This window comes from Vanellus vanellus (assembly GCF_965231255.1).
Source record: "Vanellus vanellus genome assembly, contig: HAP1_SCAFFOLD_47, whole genome shotgun sequence".
Taxonomy (NCBI): Eukaryota; Metazoa; Chordata; class Aves; order Charadriiformes; family Charadriidae; genus Vanellus; species Vanellus vanellus.
In genome coordinates, this window is record NW_028127064.1 from 523951 (window position 1) to 541567 (window position 17617).

The 17617-nt window shown below is 59.0% G+C and overlaps 1 protein-coding gene across 1 annotated transcript in view; it reads left to right on the forward strand.

Moving 5' to 3' along the window:
* Positions 1-674: 674 nt before the first annotated feature.
* The window catches only part of LOC309685548 (inositol 1,4,5-trisphosphate receptor-interacting protein-like 1), a gene marked incomplete at both ends in the record, with an annotated part of 47762 nt that continues 30819 nt past the window's right edge, over positions 675-17617 (forward strand). The window contains one exon of the mRNA XM_082501295.1: positions 675-694. Within this exon, the coding sequence (XP_082357421.1) occupies positions 675-694 (20 nt within the window). The remainder of the gene's footprint in view (positions 695-17617) is intronic.

The window sequence follows — 17617 nt, forward strand, 5'->3', positions numbered from 1 at the left end:
CTGCCAGCCTCCTTGGCACCCTCTGCACCGGCTCCTACCTGGATGTGCACAAAACCGCCCAGTGGTTGCAGAACCTGGTGAGCTCAGCCTGGGAAGAGATGCCTCAGGCGCAGCACTACAGCATGAAGGTGCTGCCTTCCAGCCGCTCCTGCAAGCTGCAGCTGACAAACGCCTCTGGGAAAAGCCTCCTCGTTGACATCATGTTTGGGGTGCGGCGAGGCGACTCGGACATCTTCCTGAGCAGCCGGGAGACTCCAGAGGCCATCCTCACCCCCAGCACAACATGGGCAGAGAGCTACGCGGTGGCAGAGGTGAAGTTCTTCAGGCATGTGGCCAGGCAGGCCCCACACGACACCTCCCACCTCAAATGCCTCCAGCTCTTTGCCGCTATCCTGCTGGGCACCGGCTTTTCCACCGCTACCTTCAAGACGGTTGCCATGCACCTCCTCAACACCTTACCAGTGTCGAGCTGGAGCAGGAGGGAATTCCTCATGCGGCTGCAGGATATCCTGTGGTACCTGCGCGGCTGCCTGCACGACAAACGCCTCGACCACTTCTTCTTTGCTAATGAGAACATGCCCGAGGACATCGTCTTGCCCCCAGCCCTCCAAACAGCGGAGCCACTCAACCTCTTCCAGCGCCTGCTGCATGACCCAGCCGCCCACGCCAAGGCAATGCATGAGGCTGATGAGCTGCAAGATCGGCTCACAAGCCTGCTCTTCTACGGACACCGAAAGAGCTCCTCACGCACGGAGCTCTCTTAGTGTCCCCTAGATACTCCCCTGGGAGCTGGTGCTGCGGAACTGAGCACGCTGGGCACGCACAACACGCTACTCAGTCGGCTCTGGGAACTGCTGCCACACCTTTCCTCTGCAGCAGAACCGCACTCTGGGGAGTGGGACGCGATGCGGCTGGAGTCGCCCTTGCAAGGAGCCTTGCGACAGAGACTCCTGTTACCACGGGCACAGCCACCGCCCTGTCCCTCGCGGAGCTTTACCCTGTACATAGATGTCAATAAATCATTTGTTTCACACCCAAACGTGCGTCTGTGCATGTGTGGACATGGGTTTTGGGGGGAAGGCGGGCATAGGGTGCTGAGCGCTCGGCTGCCCTAGAGTGGCGGAGCATTTTGCTGAAGAGCTGATGTGCTGGGCTCTGCTTTCACTGATTGTGGAGCTAAGGCTGGCACCTGTCTCTGCTCCATTGCTGGGGCAATGGCAATCACTTGTTCCCCTCCACAGCTCTGCACATTGCCTGGGTGGCTCCGTAGGTAGGGAGCCTGCAGTGGCCCTGGTAGCCCGACAGCCCTTGGGTGACCCCCGTGAGGTGGTTAGGACGCTGCCCGAGTGGGGAGCCCTGTGCACAGGGAACAAGTGTCACGACTGCTGAGCAGGGCTCTGCCTCCTGTACGAGCACCAGGCTCATTCTCCATACCCTCGTGGGACCTGCGCAACCTTCACCCGGCACATGTCACACGTGTTTTTTTTCCCTTGTTGCCCTGTAACAGCACAGAACATCCTCTCTAGCCAGAAGGAAGGGGGAATGTATACATGTATATCCACAGTCTAAGGAGGGTCACCTTTTGCTGGAACTTGGATCTCACTCCCTACCCCAATCCAAAATGCGAGAACAGAGCTAGCTCTGGAAGGACAGAGCCCTCTACGAGCTAGGAGCCACGAGGCAATCAGTAGATCGCAGGCTGATGATTTGCTTTCTGCATCTGAATGATCTTGCCGAAGCCACCTCTTCCCACATCGTAGTCTGTCCGGTATTCATCTCGCACCTGTCCTCCAGTTTTTCCTCTTCCATACTGTCGCCCCTCCTTAAACCCTGCATCCCAGTCAGTTTGAATGATGCGATCATCTAGTCGCGTGTCGTTGATAAATCGCATTGCGTGTTCAGCGTCTGCTCTTGTGTAGTATTCGACGAAGCAGAAGCCACGTGCAGCGAGGTTCCAGAAAGCTTTGGAGATGTCTCCAATTCAAGGCACGCACTTGCGCCATCCAGGCCACCTTGAGGAGAAGCCATGGCCTGATGGCAGCTGCGTGGCAGGAGACCTGTACTCATACCTCTCTTTGGGACACCTGCTGTGGAAATCCAATGACCCTATATGGGCAAAGACTTGCAAGATCTCTGAGAATTGTCCCCTCAAAAGAGCTGCCTCTGTCTGAGAGCTAAAGAAGCCCAATGGGCGCCCGCTGCCCATCAGCCCAAGGGACGTGGCTTCTCCGGGCTCTCCCAGGGCCCTGCTCTTACAACACCCACTCTGGCCTTTTTTTGCAGCAGGCCAAGTCGCGGACAGCTCCTGCTCCCTGTCTCTCCTGGCACCCGGCTCACAGCTGCCAATAACCTCTCCTCCAAGACCAAGGCAAGAGCAAAGTGCCAGCTCTTCTCAGTAGCAACCTACAGGGGGTAGCGGGAGGTGCAGCGACTCACTGAGTGTCTGCCAAAGCCATCACTGCCCGAGTTACACCACCAATGCGCCTTCTAGAGTAGTGGCCACACACCCATGTGCAGCTGCTGAGAAAAAACAGCCCCTTACTCAAGAGAAAAACCACCCTCCGACTCAAGACCAATCGAACCCGCTCCGAGATGTCCTGTGTCTTTGCCTCTGCAACTATGGAGAGAACATGAGGAAGTGGGAGGGAGAACTGGAAGGCTGCTCTGACCTATGGTAGGCCATCCTACGGACCAGGTAGGAACTCCTCTGCTAATCGTAGGTGCTGTGGTCAACGTTTGAGGTGCCCTGCCTCCAGCCATGAGGAGGAGAGGGACAACTGGATTTGTTGGACTGTGTGGATTCGATGGCCTGGCACGTCAGAGCCACAAAAGTATAAAGCCCTAGTGGGCACTGGTGCCCAGCGTAAAGATCAGCAGGTGCCAATTGCTGCTGCCACGGTGCATCGACAGCAGTATCGCACCAACTGGGACTCCCTCATTCCTATCAACGGCTAGAGAGCCAAGGAGTGATCAGCAAAACTCGCTCACCCTTGAACAGCCTTATATGGCCAGCGCAAAAGTCTGATGGGAACTGGAGACTAACAGTAGACTATCGTGGCCTGAATTAAGTCACACCACCTGGTCCTGAGGCACAGCTCCTCCTGGCACCCCCATTACCAGGACTGAGCTGGATGTTCAAGGGTAAAGTTCCCTCTACTCATCACACCACCGATGCTACCCTGGAGTAAGTGGATTGCCTCAATGACACAGCGAGCTCAAACAGGAAACCCTAATTGCCCAGGAATGGTAGAAGTGATCACAAACTGGCCCGAAGGCAAGGCCTTTGGGGTGCCACCAGAGGAGGTGGTGACACGTGCTGAGGAAGCTCCACCATATCATGAACTCTCATTCTCTCAGCTAATGAGAACCAGCATGCTCTGGTTACTGATGGGCCTTGTCGTACTGTAGGAAAGCATCGAAGGTGGAATGCTGCGGTGTGGAGTCCTACAGGACGAGTGGCAGAAGCTGCTGAAGGACAAGGTGAGCGGAGTCAATCTGCAGAGGGAAAAGCCATCCAGCTGGCGTTAGCTGTTGCTGAAGGAGAAAAGTGGCCAAGACTCTCTCTCTCTCCTGACTCCGGGACGGCAGCAAATGCTCTGCGGGGGCGGCTAAAGCAGTGGAAGCAGAGCAACTGGCAGCCCTGTCCTGCCGGCTGGGCCTGTACTCTGTGTCTGTCGGGGCTCTGGTTGCCGGGGGCAGCTGTGAGGCGCTGAGGCAGGGGGGCTGGTTGGCGGCTGTGCCGGTGATGCGCTCTGGCGCTTGTGACATCAGAGGGGCCGTGTCACAATGGGGGCAGCTATAAAAGGCGCCCGCAGGCAGCGCTGCCCCAGCACAGCCTGAGCCAGAGGTGAGTGCGCAGGCGGCGGGAGGCTGGGCCGGAGCGGGGCCCGGGCAGAACGGCGGGCCCCCGGGGGGTGGGTTCTCATCCTGCATCAAGGGCCCAGCCGCTGGCGGGAGCGCCTGGGGCCGGGCACGCTGCCACCGCCGCCACCGGGGCTGGGCGCAGGCCTTGCTGCCCCCCAGCTGTCTCGCCCCCTCTCCTGCCTGCCCCCAGCTCCCTGCAGTGCAGCGGCAGGGCCCTTGCGCCACCACTTCCTGCCCTCCCAGCCCCACTCAACCCCTTCTCTCCCTCCTCCCACAGGCCATGGCTGACACAACCTTCCTCCCCCTGCTCGTGCAGAGCATCCTCCAGCTCCTGCACATGGTCTGCCAGGAGCTGGGTGAGGCCACCTGCGGGCACATGCGGCAGCACGCGCAGCAGCTGAGCCAGCCCAAGACTCGGCTGCTGCAGGACATGGAGCAGAACGCCTCGGCCTGGGGAGACCTGCTCTTCGCTGCCTTGCAGCACTGGCAGGTCTGGGCGCTCGCTGCAGTCCTCGTCCTGATCTTCAGGCTCTGCCGGCACCTCAGCAAAAGGAGCCCCCAGCCAGGCAGCAGCGCTGCAGAGGAGAGCTCAGGCAGCAGCACAGAGTGCGGCAACGAACAATGTGCAGGAGAAGGTTCTGGCGACTATGAGAAGCGTGTGTTTGGGAGGTTTGCAAAGCGCATCCGGTCGTCAGTGCAGCGCCTGGCCTACAGGAGCCGCGTGGTGGAGGAGCTGGTGGGCGACCTCCTGGCTGTCCTGCAAGAGCGCTTGTCCAACAGTTTCTTCCCGGTCCTGCAGCCAGCCATCGGGGTGGGCAGCGCCTTCGAAGGTTGGAGTCCCCGTGGGCGTGATGCTGTGTACCGCCTGCTTGTGCCCCTTAAGCCCCCCCGTGGGCACGTTTTCCACCTGGAGCTGGGCACTGCAGCGGAGATGCCGGCAAAGAACTCCCGCGTCCGCGTGGAGCTGGCGTGTACCTGCAGCAGGGATCAGCTGGTGGAGAACACGCCGTTCTACCTCCACCACCCCCAGGAGGAGGAGCTGAGGAAAAGTCCGTCTGCCAGCCTCCTTGGCACCCTCTGCACCGGCTCCTACCTGGATGTGCACAAAACCGCCCAGTGGTTGCAGAACCTGGTGAGCTCAGCCTGGGAAGAGATGCCTCAGGCGCAGCACTACAGCATGAAGGTGCTGCCTTCCAGCCGCTCCTGCAAGCTGCAGCTGACAAACGCCTCTGGGAAAAGCCTCCTCGTTGACATCATGTTTGGGGTGCGGCGAGGCGACTCGGACATCTTCCTGAGCAGCCGGGAGACTCCAGAGGCCATCCTCACCCCCAGCACAACATGGGCAGAGAGCTACGCGGTGGCAGAGGTGAAGTTCTTCAGGCATGTGGCCAGGCAGGCCCCACACGACACCTCCCACCTCAAATGCCTCCAGCTCTTTGCCGCTATCCTGCTGGGCACCGGCTTTTCCACCGCTACCTTCAAGACGGTTGCCATGCACCTCCTCAACACCTTACCAGTGTCGAGCTGGAGCAGGAGGGAATTCCTCATGCGGCTGCAGGATATCCTGTGGTACCTGCGCGGCTGCCTGCACGACAAACGCCTCAACCACTTCTTCTTTGCTAATGAGAACATGCCCGAGGACATCGTCTTGCCCCCAGCCCTCCAAACAGCGGAGCCACTCAACCTCTTCCAGCGCCTGCTGCATGACCCAGCCGCCCACGCCAAGGCAATGCGTGAGGCCGATGAGCTGCAAGATCGGCTCACAAGCCTGCTCTTCTACGGACACCGAAAGAGCTCCTCACGCACGGAGCTCTCTTAGTGTCCCCTAGATACTCCCCTGGGAGCTGGTGCTGCGGAACTGAGCACGCTGGGCACGCACAACACGCTACTCAGTCGGCTCTGGGAACTGCTGCCACACCTTTCCTCTGCAGCAGAACCGCACTCTGGGGAGTGGGACGCGATGCGGCTGGAGTCGCCCTTGCAAGGAGCCTTGCGACAGAGACTCCTGTTACCACGGGCACAGCCACCGCCCTGTCCCTCGCGGAGCTTTACCCTGTACATAGATGTCAATAAATCATTTGTTTCACACCCAAACGTGCGTCTGTGCATGTGTGGACATGGGTTTTGGGGGGAAGGCGGGCATAGGGTGCTGAGCGCTCGGCTGCCCTAGAGTGGCGGAGCATTTTGCTGAAGAGCTGATGTGCTGGGCTCTGCTTTCACTGATTGTGGAGCTAAGGCTGGCACCTGTCTCTGCTCCAGTGCTGGGGCAATGGCAATCACTTGTTCCCCTCCACAGCTCTGCACATTGCCTGGGTGGCTCCGTAGGTAGGGAGCCTGCAGTGGCCCTGGTAGCCCGACAGCCCTTGGGTGACCCCCGTGAGGTGGTTAGGACGCTGCCCGAGTGGGGAGCCCTGTGCACAGGGAACAAGTGTCACGACTGCTGAGCAGGGCTCTGCCTCCTGTACGAGCACCAGGCTCATTCTCCATACCCTCGTGGGACCTGCGCAACCTTCACCCGGCACACGTCACACGTGTTTTTTTTCCCTTGTTGCCCTGTAACAGCACAGAACATCCTCTCTAGCCAGAAGGAAGGGGGAATGTATACATGTATATCCACAGTCTAAGGAGGGTCACCTTTTGCTGGAACTTGGATCTCACTCCCTACCCCAATCCAAAATGCGAGAACAGAGCTAGCTCTGGAAGGACAGAGCCCTCTACGAGCTAGGAGCCACGAGGCAATCAGTAGATCGCAGGCTGATGATTTGCTTTCTGCATCTGAATGATCTTGCCGAAGCCACCTCTTCCCACATCGTAGTCTGTCCGGTATTCATCTCGCACCTGTCCTCCAGTTTTTCCTCTTCCATACTGTCGCCCCTCCTTAAACCCTGCATCCCAGTCAGTTTGAATGATGCGATCATCTAGTCGCGTGTCGTTGATAAATCGCATTGCGTGTTCAGCGTCTGCTCTTGTGTAGTATTCGACGAAGCAGAAGCCACGTGCAGCGAGGTTCCAGAAAGCTTTGGAGATGTCTCCAATTCAAGGCACGCACTTGCGCCATCCAGGCCACCTTGAGGAGAAGCCATGGCCTGATGGCAGCTGCATGGCAGGAGACCTGTACTCATACCTCTCTTTGGGACACCTGCTGTGGAAATCCAATGACCCTATATGGGCAAAGACTTGCAAGATCTCTGAGAATTGTCCCCTCAAAAGAGCTGCCTCTGTCTGAGAGCCAAAGAAGCCCAATGGGCGCCCGCTGCCCATCAGCCCAAGGGACGTGGCTTCTCCGGGCTCTCCCAGGGCCCTGCTCTTACAACACCCACTCTGGCCTTTTTTTGCAGCAGGCCAAGTCGCGGACAGCTCCTGCTCCCTGTCTCTCCTGGCACCCGGCTCACAGCTGCCAATAACCTCTCCTCCAAGACCAAGGCAAGAGCAAAGTGCCAGCTCTTCTCAGTAGCAACCTACAGGGGGTAGCGGGAGGTGCAGCGACTCACTGAGTGTCTGCCAAAGCCATCACTGCCCGAGTTACACCACCAATGCGCCTTCTAGAGTAGTGGCCACACACCCATGTGCAGCTGCTGAGAAAAATCAGCCCCTTACTCAAGAGAAAAACCACCCTCCGACTCAAGACCAATCGAACCCGCTCCGAGATGTCCTGTGTCTTTGCCTCTGCAACTATGGAGAGAACATGAGGAAGTGGGAGGGAGAACTGGAAGGCTGCTCTGACCTATGGTAGGCCATCCTACGGACCAGGTAGGAACTCCTCTGCTAATCGTAGGTGCTGTGGTCAACGTTTGAGGTGCCCTGCCTCCAGCCATGAGGAGGAGAGGGACAACTGGATTTGTTGGACTGTGTGGATTCGATGGCCTGGCACGTCAGAGCCACAAAAGTATAAAGCCCTAGTGGGCACTGGTGCCCAGCGTAAAGATCAGCAGGTGCCAATTGCTGCTGCCACGGTGCATCGACAGCAGTATCGCACCAACTGGGACTCCCTCATTCCTATCAACGGCTAGAGAGCCAAGGAGTGATCAGCAAAACTCGCTCACCCTTGAACAGCCTTATATGGCCAGCGCAAAAGTCTGATGGGAACTGGAGACTAACAGTAGACTATCGTGGCCTGAATGAAGTCACACCACCTGGTCCTGAGGCACAGCTCCTCCTGGCACCCCCATTACCAGGACTGAGCTGGATGTTCAAGGGTAAAGTTCCCTCTACTCATCACACCACCGATGCTACCCTGGAGTAAGTGGATTGCCTCAATGACACAGCGAGCTCAAACAGGAAACCCTAATTGCCCAGGAATGGTAGAAGTGATCACAAACTGGCCCGAAGGCAAGGCCTTTGGGGTGCCACCAGAGGAGGTGGTGACACGTGCTGAGGAAGCTCCACCATATCATGAACTCTCATTCTCTCAGCTAATGAGAACCAGCATGCTCTGGTTACTGATGGGCCTTGTCGTACTGTAGGAAAGCATCGAAGGTGGAATGCTGCGGTGTGGAGTCCTACAGGACGAGTGGCAGAAGCTGCTGAAGGACAAGGTGAGCGGAGTCAATCTGCAGAGGGAAAAGCCATCCAGCTGGCGTTAGCTGTTGCTGAAGGAGAAAAGTGGCCAAGACTCTCTCTCTCTCCTGACTCCGGGACGGCAGCAAATGCTCTGCGGGGGCGGCTAAAGCAGTGGAAGCAGAGCAACTGGCAGCCCTGTCCTGCCGGCTGGGCCTGTACTCTGTGTCTGTCGGGGCTCTGGTTGCCGGGGGCAGCTGTGAGGCGCTGAGGCGGGGGGGCTGGTTGGCGGCTGTGCCGGTGATGCGCTCTGGCGCTTGTGACATCAGAGGGGCCGTGTCACAATGGGGGCAGCTATAAAAGGCGCCCGCAGGCAGCGCTGCCCCAGCACAGCCTGAGCCAGAGGTGAGTGCGCAGGCGGCGGGAGGCTGGGCCGGAGCGGGGCCCGGGCAGAACGGCGGGCCCCCGGGGGGGTGGGTTCTCATCCTGCATCAAGGGCCCAGCCGCTGGCGGGAGCGCCTGGGGCCCGGCACGCTGCCACCGCCGCCACCGGGGCTGGGCGCAGGCCTTGCTGCCCCCCAGCTGTCTCGCCCCCTCTCCTGCCTGCCCCCAGCTCCCTGCAGTGCAGCGGCAGGGCCCTTGCGCCACCACTTCCTGCCCTCCCAGCCCCACTCAACCCCTTCTCTCCCTCCTCCCACAGGCCATGGCTGACACAACCTTCCTCCCCCTGCTCGTGCAGAGCATCCTCCAGCTCCTGCACATGGTCTGCCAGGAGCTGGGTGAGGCCACCTGCGGGCACATGCGGCAGCACGCGCAGCAGCTGAGCCAGCCCAAGACTCGGCTGCTGCAGGACATGGAGCAGAACGCCTCGGCCTGGGGAGACCTGCTCTTCGCTGCCTTGCAGCACTGGCAGGTCTGGGCGCTCGCTGCAGTCCTCGTCCTGATCTTCAGGCTCTGCCGGCTCCTCAGCAAAAGGAGCCCCCAGCCAGGCAGCAGCGCTGCAGAGGAGAGCTCAGGCAGCAGCACAGAGTGCGGCAACGAACAATGTGCAGGAGAAGGTTCTGGCGACTATGAGAAGCGTGTGTTTGGGAGGTTTGCAAAGCGCATCCGGTCGTCAGTGCAGCGCCTGGTCTACAGGAGCCGCGTGGTGGAGGAGCTGGTGGGCGACCTCCTGGCTGTCCTGCAAGAGCGCTTGTCCAACAGTTTCTTCCCGGTCCTGCAGCCAGCCATCGGGGTGGGTAGCGCCTTCGAAGGTTGGAGTCCCCGTGGGCATGATGCTGTGTACCGCCTGCTTGTGCCCCTTAAGCCCCCCCGTGGGCACGTTTTCCACCTGGAGCTGGGCACTGCAGCGGAGATGCCGGCAAAGAACTCCCGCGTCCGCGTGGAGCTGGCGTGTACCTGCAGCAGGGATCAGCTGGTGGAGAACACGCCGTTCTACCTCCACCACCCCCAGGAGGAGGAGCTGAGGAAAAGTCCGTCTGCCAGCCTCCTTGGCACCCTCTGCACCGGCTCCTACCTGGATGTGCACAAAACCGCCCAGTGGTTGCAGAACCTGGTGAGCTCAGCCTGGGAAGAGATGCCTCAGGCGCAGCACTACAGCATGAAGGTGCTGCCTTCCAGCCGCTCCTGCAAGCTGCAGCTGACAAACGCCTCTGGGAAAAGCCTCCTCGTTGACATCATGTTTGGGGTGCGGCGAGGCGACTCGGACATCTTCCTGAGCAGCCGGGAGACTCCAGAGGCCATCCTCACCCCCAGCACAACATGGGCAGAGAGCTACGCGGTGGCAGAGGTGAAGTTCTTCAGGCATGTGGCCAGGCAGGCCCCACACGACACCTCCCACCTCAAATGCCTCCAGCTCTTTGCCGCTATCCTGCTGGGCACCGGCTTTTCCACCGCTACCTTCAAGACGGTTGCCATGCACCTCCTCAACACCTTACCAGTGTCGAGCTGGAGCAGGAGGGAATTCCTCATGCGGCTGCAGGATATCCTGTGGTACCTGCGCGGCTGCCTGCACGACAAACGCCTCGACCACTTCTTCTTTGCTAATGAGAACATGCCCGAGGACATCGTCTTGCCCCCAGCCCTCCAAACAGCGGAGCCACTCAACCTCTTCCAGCGCCTGCTGCATGACCCAGCCGCCCACGCCAAGGCAATGCGTGAGGCCGATGAGCTGCAAGATCGGCTCACAAGCCTGCTCTTCTACGGACACCGAAAGAGCTCCTCACGCACGGAGCTCTCTTAGTGTCCCCTAGATACTCCCCTGGGAGCTGGTGCTGCGGAACTGAGCACGCTGGGCACGCACAACACGCTACTCAGTCGGCTCTGGGAACTGCTGCCACACCTTTCCTCTGCAGCAGAACCGCACTCTGGGGAGTGGGACGCGATGCGGCTGGAGTCGCCCTTGCAAGGAGCCTTGCGACAGAGACTCCTGTTACCACGGGCACAGCCACCGCCCTGTCCCTCGCGGAGCTTTACCCTGTACATAGATGTCAATAAATCATTTGTTTCACACCCAAACGTGCGTCTGTGCATGTGTGGACATGGGTTTTGGGGGGAAGGCGGGCATAGGGTGCTGAGCGCTCGGCTGCCCTAGAGTGGCGGAGCATTTTGCTGAAGAGCTGATGTGCTGGGCTCTGCTTTCACTGATTGTGGAGCTAAGGCTGGCACCTGTCTCTGCTCCAGTGCTGGGGCAATGGCAATCACTTGTTCCCCTCCACAGCTCTGCACATTGCCTGGGTGGCTCCGTAGGTAGGGAGCCTGCAGTGGCCCTGGTAGCCCGACAGCCCTTGGGTGACCCCCGTGAGGTGGTTAGGACGCTGCCCGAGTGGGGAGCCCTGTGCACAGGGAACAAGTGTCACGACTGCTGAGCAGGGCTCTGCCTCCTGTACGAGCACCAGGCTCATTCTCCATACCCTCGTGGGACCTGCGCAACCTTCACCCGGCACATGTCACACGTGTTTTTTTTCCCTTGTTGCCCTGTAACAGCACAGAACATCCTCTCTAGCCAGAAGGAAGGGGGAATGTATACATGTATATCCACAGTCTAAGGAGGGTCACCTTTTGCTGGAACTTGGATCTCACTCCCTACCCCAATCCAAAATGCGAGAACAGAGCTAGCTCTGGAAGGACAGAGCCCTCTACGAGCTAGGAGCCACGAGGCAATCAGTAGATCGCAGGCTGATGATTTGCTTTCTGCATCTGAATGATCTTGCCGAAGCCACCTCTTCCCACATCGTAGTCTGTCCGGTATTCATCTCGCACCTGTCCTCCAGTTTTTCCTCTTCCATACTGTCGCCCCTCCTTAAACCCTGCATCCCAGTCAGTTTGAATGATGCGATCATCTAGTCGCGTGTCGTTGATAAATCGCATTGCGTGTTCAGCGTCTGCTCTTGTGTAGTATTCGACGAAGCAGAAGCCACGTGCAGCGAGGTTCCAGAAAGCTTTGGAGATGTCTCCAATTCAAGGCACGCACTTGCGCCATCCAGGCCACCTTGAGGAGAAGCCATGGCCTGATGGCAGCTGCGTGGCAGGAGACCTGTACTCATACCTCTCTTTGGGACACCTGCTGTGGAAATCCAATGACCCTATATGGGCAAAGACTTGCAAGATCTCTGAGAATTGTCCCCTCAAAAGAGCTGCCTCTGTCTGAGAGCTAAAGAAGCCCAATGGGCGCCCGCTGCCCATCAGCCCAAGGGACGTGGCTTCTCCGGGCTCTCCCAGGGCCCTGCTCTTACAACACCCACTCTGGCCTTTTTTTGCAGCAGGCCAAGTCGCGGACAGCTCCTGCTCCCTGTCTCTCCTGGCACCTGGCTCACAGCTGCCAATAACCTCTCCTCCAAGACCAAGGCAAGAGCAAAGTGCCAGCTCTTCTCAGTAGCAACCTACAGGGGGTAGCGGGAGGTGCAGCGACTCACTGAGTGTCTGCCAAAGCCATCACTGCCCGAGTTACACCACCAATGCGCCTTCTAGAGTAGTGGCCACACACCCATGTGCAGCTGCTGAGAAAAAACAGCCCCTTACTCAAGAGAAAAACCACCCTCCGACTCAAGACCAATCGAACCCGCTCCGAGATGTCCTGTGTCTTTGCCTCTGCAACTATGGAGAGAACATGAGGAAGTGGGAGGGAGAACTGGAAGGCTGCTCTGACCTATGGTAGGCCATCCTACGGACCAGGTAGGAACTCCTCTGCTAATCGTAGGTGCTGTGGTCAACGTTTGAGGTGCCCTGCCTCCAGCCATGAGGAGGAGAGGGACAACTGGATTTGTTGGACTGTGTGGATTCGATGGCCTGGCACGTCAGAGCCATAAAAGTATAAAGCCCTAGTGGGCACTGGTGCCCAGCGTAAAGATCAGCAGGTGCCAATTGCTGCTGCCACGGTGCATCGACAGCAGTATCGCACCAACTGGGACTCCCTCATTCCTATCAACGGCTAGAGAGCCAAGGAGTGATCAGCAAAACTCGCTCACCCTTGAACAGCCTTATATGGCCAGCGCAAAAGTCTGATGGGAACTGGAGACTAACAGTAGACTATCGTGGCCTGAATTAAGTCACACCACCTGGTCCTGAGGCACAGCTCCTCCTGGCGCCCCCATTACCAGGACTGAGCTGGATGTTCAAGGGTAAAGTTCCCTCTACTCATCACACCACCGATGCTACCCTGGAGTAAGTGGGTTGCCTCAATGACACAGCGAGCTCAAACAGGAAACCCTAATTGCCCAGGAATGGTAGAAGTGATCACAAACTGGCCCGAAGGCAAGGCCTTTGGGGTGCCACCAGAGGAGGTGGTGACACGTGCTGAGGAAGCTCCACCATATCATGAACTCTCATTCTCTCAGCTAATGAGAACCAGCATGCTCTGGTTACTGATGGGCCTTGTCGTACTGTAGGAAAGCATCGAAGGTGGAATGCTGCGGTGTGGAGTCCTACAGGACGAGTGGCAGAAGCTGCTGAAGGACAAGGTGAGCGGAGTCAATCTGCAGAGGGAAAAGCCATCCAGCTGGCGTTAGCTGTTGCTGAAGGAGAAAAGTGGCCAAGACTCTCTCTCTCTCCTGACTCCGGGACGGCGGCAAATGCTCTGCGGGGGCGGCTAAAGCAGTGGAAGCAGAGCAACTGGCAGCCCTGTCCTGCCGGCTGGGCCTGTACTCTGTGTCTGTCGGGGCTCTGGTTGCCGGGGGCAGCTGTGAGGCGCTGAGGCGGGGGGGCTGGTTGGCGGCTGTGCCGGTGATGCGCTCTGGCGCTTGTGACATCAGAGGGGCCGTGTCACAATGGGGGCAGCTATAAAAGGCACCCGCAGGCAGCGCTGCCCCAGCACAGCCTGAGCCAGAGGTGAGTGCGCAGGCGGCGGGAGGCTGGGCCGGAGCGGGGCCCGGGCAGAACGGTGGGCCCCCGGGGGGGTGGGTTCTCATCCTGCATCAAGGGCCCAGCCGCTGGCGGGAGCGCCTGGGGCCGGGCACGCTGCCACCGCCGCCACCGGGGCTGGGCGCAGGCCTTGCTGCCCCCCAGCTGTCTCGCCCCCTCTCCTGCCTGCCCCCAGCTCCCTGCAGTGCAGCGGCAGGGCCCTTGCGCCACCACTTCCTGCCCTCCCAGCCCCACTCAACCCCTTCTCTCCCTCCTCCCACAGGCCATGGCTGACACAACCTTCCTCCCCCTGCTCGTGCAGAGCATCCTCCAGCTCCTGCACATGGTCTGCCAGGAGCTGGGTGAGGCCACCTGCGGGCACATGCGGCAGCACGCGCAGCAGCTGAGCCAGCCCAAGACTCGGCTGCTGCAGGACATGGAGCAGAACGCCTCGGCCTGGGGAGACCTGCTCTTCGCTGCCTTGCAGCACTGGCAGGTCTGGGCGCTCGCTGCAGTCCTCGTCCTGATCTTCAGGCTCTGCCGGCACCTCAGCAAAAGGAGCCCCCAGCCAGGCAGCAGCGCTGCAGAGGAGAGCTCAGGCAGCAGCACAGAGTGCGGCAACGAACAATGTGCAGGAGAAGGTTCTGGCGACTATGAGAAGCGTGTGTTTGGGAGGTTTGCAAAGCGCATCCGGTCGTCAGTGCAGCGCCTGGCCTACAGGAGCCGCGTGGTGGAGGAGCTGGTGGGCGACCTCCTGGCTGTCCTGCAAGAGCGCTTGTCCAACAGTTTCTTCCCGGTCCTGCAGCCAGCCATCGGGGTGGGCAGCGCCTTCGAAGGTTGGAGTCCCCGTGGGCGTGATGCTGTGTACCGCCTGCTTGTGCCCCTTAAGCCCCCCCGTGGGCACGTTTTCCACCTGGAGCTGGGCACTGCAGCGGAGATGCCGGCAAAGAACTCCCGCGTCCGCGTGGAGCTGGCGTGTACCTGCAGCAGGGATCAGCTGGTGGAGAACACGCCGTTCTACCTCCACCACCCCCAGGAGGAGGAGCTGAGGAAAAATCCGTCTGCCAGCCTCCTTGGCACCCTCTGCACCGGCTCCTACCTGGATGTGCACAAAACCGCCCAGTGGTTGCAGAACCTGGTGAGCTCAGCCTGGGAAGAGATGCCTCAGGCGCAGCACTACAGCATGAAGGTGCTGCCTTCCAGCCGCTCCTGCAAGCTGCAGCTGACAAACGCCTCTGGGAAAAGCCTCCTCGTTGACATCATGTTTGGGGTGCGGCGAGGCGACTCGGACATCTTCCTGAGCAGCCGGGAGACTCCAGAGGCCATCCTCACCCCCAGCACAACATGGGCAGAGAGCTACGCGGTGGCAGAGGTGAAGTTCTTCAGGCATGTGGCCAGGCAGGCCCCACACGACACCTCCCACCTCAAATGCCTCCAGCTCTTTGCCGCTATCCTGCTGGGCACCGGCTTTTCCACCGCTACCTTCAAGACGGTTGCCATGCACCTCCTCAACACCTTACCAGTGTCGAGCTGGAGCAGGAGGGAATTCCTCATGCGGCTGCAGGATATCCTGTGGTACCTGCGCGGCTGCCTGCACGACAAACGCCTCGACCACTTCTTCTTTGCTAATGAGAACATGCCCGAGGACATCGTCTTGCCCCCAGCCCTCCAAACAGCGGAGCCACTCAACCTCTTCCAGCGCCTGCTGCATGACCCAGCCGCCCACGCCAAGGCAATGCGTGAGGCCGATGAGCTGCAAGATCGGCTCACAAGCCTGCTCTTCTACGGACACCGAAAGAGCTCCTCACGCACGGAGCTCTCTTAGTGTCCCCTAGATACTCCCCTGGGAGCTGGTGCTGCGGAACTGAGCACGCTGGGCACGCACAACACGCTACTCAGTCGGCTCTGGGAACTGCTGCCACACCTTTCCTCTGCAGCAGAACCGCACTCTGGGGAGTGGGACGCGATGCGGCTGGAGTCGCCCTTGCAAGGAGCCTTGCGACAGAGACTCCTGTTACCACGGGCACAGCCACCGCCCTGTCCCTCGCGGAGCTTTACCCTGTACATAGATGTCAATAAATCATTTGTTTCACACCCAAACGTGCGTCTGTGCATGTGTGGACATGGGTTTTGGGGGGAAGGCGGGCATAGGGTGCTGAGCGCTCGGCTGCCCTAGAGTGGCGGAGCATTTTGCTGAAGAGCTGATGTGCTGGGCTCTGCTTTCACTGATTGTGGAGCTAAGGCTGGCACCTGTCTCTGCTCCAGTGCTGGGGCAATGGCAATCACTTGTTCCCCTCCACAGCTCTGCACATTGCCTGGGTGGCTCCGTAGGTAGGGAGCCTGCAGTGGCCCTGGTAGCCCGACAGCCCTTGGGTGACCCCCGTGAGGTGGTTAGGACGCTGCCCGAGTGGGGAGCCCTGTGCACAGGGAACAAGTGTCACGACTGCTGAGCAGGGCTCTGCCTCCTGTACGAGCACCAGGCTCATTCTCCATACCCTCGTGGGACCTGCGCAACCTTCACCCGGCACACGTCACACGTGTTTTTTTTCCCTTGTTGCCCTGTAACAGCACAGAACATCCTCTCTAGCCAGAAGGAAGGGGGAATGTATACATGTATATCCACAGTCTAAGGAGGGTCACCTTTTGCTGGAACTTGGATCTCACTCCCTACCCCAATCCAAAATGCGAGAACAGAGCTAGCTCTGGAAGGACAGAGCCCTCTACGAGCTAGGAGCCACGAGGCAATCAGTAGATCGCAGGCTGATGATTTGCTTTCTGCATCTGAATGATCTTGCCGAAGCCACCTCTTCCCACATCGTAGTCTGTCCGGTATTCATCTCGCACCTGTCCTCCAGTTTTTCCTCTTCCATACTGTCGCCCCTCCTTAAACCCTGCATCCCAGTCAGTTTGAATGATGCGATCATCTAGTCGCGTGTCGTTGATAAATCGCATTGCGTGTTCAGCGTCTGCTCTTGTGTAGTATTCGACGAAGCAGAAGCCACGTGCAGCGAGGTTCCAGAAAGCTTTGGAGATGTCTCCAATTCAAGGCACGCACTTGCGCCATCCAGGCCACCTTGAGGAGAAGCCATGGCCTGATGGCAGCTGCGTGGCAGGAGACCTGTACTCATACCTCTCTTTGGGACACCTGCTGTGGAAATCCAATGACCCTATATGGGCAAAGACTTGCAAGATCTCTGAGAATTGTCCCCTCAAAAGAGCTGCCTCTGTCTGAGAGCTAAAGAAGCCCAATGGGCGCCCGCTGCCCATCAGCCCAAGGGACGTGGCTTCTCCGGGCTCTCCCAGGGCCCTGCTCTTACAACACCCACTCTGGCCTTTTTTTGCAGCAGGCCAAGTCGCGGACAGCTCCTGCTCCCTGTCTCTCCTGGCACCTGGCTCACAGCTGCCAATAACCTCTCCTCCAAGACCAAGGCAAGAGCAAAGTGCCAGCTCTTCTCAGTAGCAACCTACAGGGGGTAGCGGGAGGTGCAGCGACTCACTGAGTGTCTGCCAAAGCCATCACTGCCCGAGTTACACCACCAATGCGCCTTCTAGAGTAGTGGCCACACACCCATGTGCAGCTGCTGAGAAAAAACAGCCCCTTACTCAAGAGAAAAACCACCCTCCGACTCAAGACCAATCGAACCCGCTCCGAGATGTCCTGTGTCTTTGCCTCTGCAACTATGGAGAGAACATGAGGAAGTGGGAGGGAGAACTGGAAGGCTGCTCTGACCTATGGTAGGCCATCCTACGGACCAGGTAGGAACTCCTCTGCTAATCGTAGGTGCTGTGGTCAACGTTTGAGGTGCCCTGCCTCCAGCCATGAGGAGGAGAGGGACAACTGGATTTGTTGGACTGTGTGGATTCGATGGCCTGGCACGTCAGAGCCACAAAAGTATAAAGCCCTAGTGGGCACTGGTGC